Here is a 2,961-nt window from a genome sequence, read left to right as displayed (position 1 = left end):
AATTGTAAAAAAAATAAAATTTAAAAAAAAATGCAATTGTAGAGGCAGGTTTCAAAAAATAGGCCTCTATATTGGGGGAGGAGGGCGGGGAGGGAAGGGGAGGACTGTGAGATTTAAATGTGTCTCTCTTGATACCTACTGAAGACTGCAAACAGTGTCCACAATCTGTGCATGACTGATATTAACCACACCTTCAATTTTCCGACCCAGACCTTAGTTCCCTTCTTCTCATTTTCCTCCCAACCCAGACAGGTGATAACAGACAAGGAGGCAATGAAGTTGCTTCAAAATATTTAATACGTGTTAGACACGTAAAGTTACATTTTTATACAAAAATCAATACACCAAAGGGAGAAAATACTGTACAAAAACCTTACCAGTTTCCCCAACCTTTATACAACAAAGACTGGAGTCACAGTATCTACAAAACCATAAGGTCTTTCAACTTAGGGCTTCTGTCTGTAAACTTTGTTTCATTAAACACTTTTTAAAAGCCCTGTGTAGTTCTGACCTAGAGCTTTTAAAAATATCTTTTCTCTATAAACTCCGTATTTCCAAGCTTGAGCCCTTCTATGAAGTTCATCAAGCTTTTTTATCCTGTGGGGAAGAGAGGGCTGTTAATATTTCCCTTTCCCAAACTGATCACAGGACATAAACGTTTCTTCAGTGAGAGAGAACGGTGGAGAAGGAGAAAAATAATACAAGTCTCTAGCTCCAGACTAAATCCCTCTAGTCTTAGGAATCCTAGGAGGAAATGTCACTCCGGGCCCTGGTGCGGTTCTAGCTTTCAAGTGAGGGGTGTGTGTAAAGTCCCTTCCTCTCCCGAGAACGGGTGGGGAACTCCCAGCCTTTTTTGTCGTTTCCTTCTCAGTGCTGCCGGCAGAGGAAAGTCCCTATTTGCCCGAAATTTTTTAAGCTCCGGGGAAGGGATGGTGCATTCAAGAAGGATGATATAGTCTTAATTCTACAAGACAAACTTACACAAACACACACACACATACACAAAAGTTAACGATCGTCCTCTTCCAATAACCCTCAAACTCCCGGGTCTCAAGATGAGACTCAAGTCACAGCACAGTCGGCCTGCCAAGGCCAAGGGCAGCTTCTGCTACCCGGCAGCAACCAGTCTCCCCAAAGCGCTCAGCGCCTAGGGTCTGGGGGACTTCCTCACTTCGAGGACGCCCGCTGTTCCAACCTCCTTCCGTACGGAGATCCAGGGGACTCAAAAGGCCACGATGGCTGTGCTCCAAGGGTTAATGTCTCTCAGCACCGGCTTATCGCCGCAGATCTGCCCGGGCTCGGCGGCTTCCGCACCGCCCTCGGCTCCCTCTTCTTCCTCCCTGCCGCCCCCGGGGCTTTTCCGTAGGAGTCCCGAGAAGCTGGAACCGAAGATGCTAATGAGGTTCGCCACGTTACCGGTCTCCATCTCCTCCTCCTCTTCTCCCGCGCTCGGCGGCTCCTCTAAGTTCCGGCGCGGCTTCTTCGGCGGGGTGGAGCAGGGCGCCGGGCAGCCCGCGGGGCCGCCGCCCACCCCCGCCGCGCCGCGCTTCCTGGGGCAGGCCGGGGCCGGCGCGGGGGGCGCCTCCTCGGCGGGCCGGGGCGCGCAGCAACAGTCAACGCGGGGGGACCCGGTCAGCGCCCCGGGCTTGTCCTCCTCGCCTCGGGAGCTGCAGCAGTGGCGGCGCGCGACCCGAAGCCCCTCGCGAAAGGCGTCCGAGCCTTGGGCAGGATCTCCGGCTCCTCCAGCTCCTCCGGCCGCAGCCTCGCGCGGCCCCTCCACGCGGCGCCAGGCAGCTTCCGCCGCCTCTCCGCCCTGAAGGGTGTCCCCGGCTCCCGTCGCCGTGGCCGTGGCCGCGGGCTCCGCGTCTTCCGGCCGCGGCTCGCCTGGGACAGCGGGGCGCTCCGGCTGCGGCTCGGTCTCCGGCCAGGAGGCGCCCGGGGCCGGCGGGGGCGGCTCCCCCCAGCCGGCGGGCGGCCCAACTGCCGGCTCCCCGGGCTGCTGCGGCGGCGCCGGGGTCCCCGCGGGGCCGGCCAGGTAGAGGCCGGGGCACGGGTCACTCAGGTAGACCTGGCGGGCGCTGCGCAGCACCAGCGACACCAGTAGGTTCTTGTGCAGCTTGATGCCGCCGCGCTGGACTCGCGAGTTGTAGATCTTGCCCAGGGAGATGCTGACGATGCGATGCGCCTCCAGCTTGAACTCCATCCCGCCTTCCTTCACGAGGCGCCCGCGGAGGTGAGGGGAGGGCGAACCCCGGCCGCACGTTCGGAGGCTGGGAGGGGAAAGTGAGGTGCAGACAAGCCCGCCCCTTAGGTGGGCCCCCAAAATATGAAGACTCTGAAGAGAAACGACTCCGGTGACGCGCGAACTGACCCTCCAGCTTCTCCACACTACACAACTGCCCACTTTCGGTCCGGTCGCTAACTGAGGGCCCGGCCGCCCCGCGCCTTATATAGGCTCCTCCAGTGCCAGCCAATCACGAAGAGCGTCCAACCGTTCCGGGGCCGGCCGGCGCGCCCTCGTGCGCCGCGCCCGGCCAATCGGAGGCCGAGGAGGGGCGCCTGGGCCTATTCGAACATTAGTCCCGCGGAGCAGGCTCTTAAAGGGGGCGACGGCGAGCCGCGGCCGGCTGAGTGCGGGTCGCCGCCTCTGATCCGAGGGTGGGCGGGGTCTTACAGCTCCTAGCATTGTATGTGGTTAAAGAGTCTGGCTGATGCCCCGGCTTACGAGAACCAAAGCTCGAACTTCCATCCGAGTATGGTGGCGCACTCTGCTCAATAAAGTCCCTAACCTTTCCAGATCAGTTCTGGCCCCCGCCCCAACGCCACCCCCGAGCCGCCGCCATTTCCTGGCCGCACCCTCCTGTAAACCACAGGGCAACCCGGACCGAATGGAAAAGGTGGCAAAACGCCTCAGAGGAGACCTCTGGATAACAGCCACGCAAATAGTGTTACTAAATGACA

At 58.9% G+C, this 2,961-nt stretch overlaps 1 protein-coding gene across 1 annotated transcript; it reads right to left on the bottom strand.

Annotated features, from left to right (window-relative positions):
* Positions 1-279: 279 nt before the first annotated feature.
* IER5 (immediate early response 5) lies at positions 280-2,412 on the bottom strand. Its single transcript, XM_004461852.4, has one exon. The coding sequence runs from the start codon at positions 2,201-2,203 to the stop codon at positions 1,223-1,225; it is 981 nt and encodes a 326-aa protein (XP_004461909.2). The 5' UTR covers positions 2,204-2,412; the 3' UTR covers positions 280-1,222.
* Positions 2,413-2,961: the final 549 nt, after the last annotated feature.

The sequence above is a fragment of the Dasypus novemcinctus genome, chromosome 13 (assembly GCF_030445035.2).
Source record: "Dasypus novemcinctus isolate mDasNov1 chromosome 13, mDasNov1.1.hap2, whole genome shotgun sequence".
Classification (NCBI taxonomy): Eukaryota; Metazoa; Chordata; class Mammalia; order Cingulata; family Dasypodidae; genus Dasypus; species Dasypus novemcinctus.
Note: the sequence above shows the minus strand (reverse complement) of the source record. Positions and strands in the feature narration are given on the sequence as shown.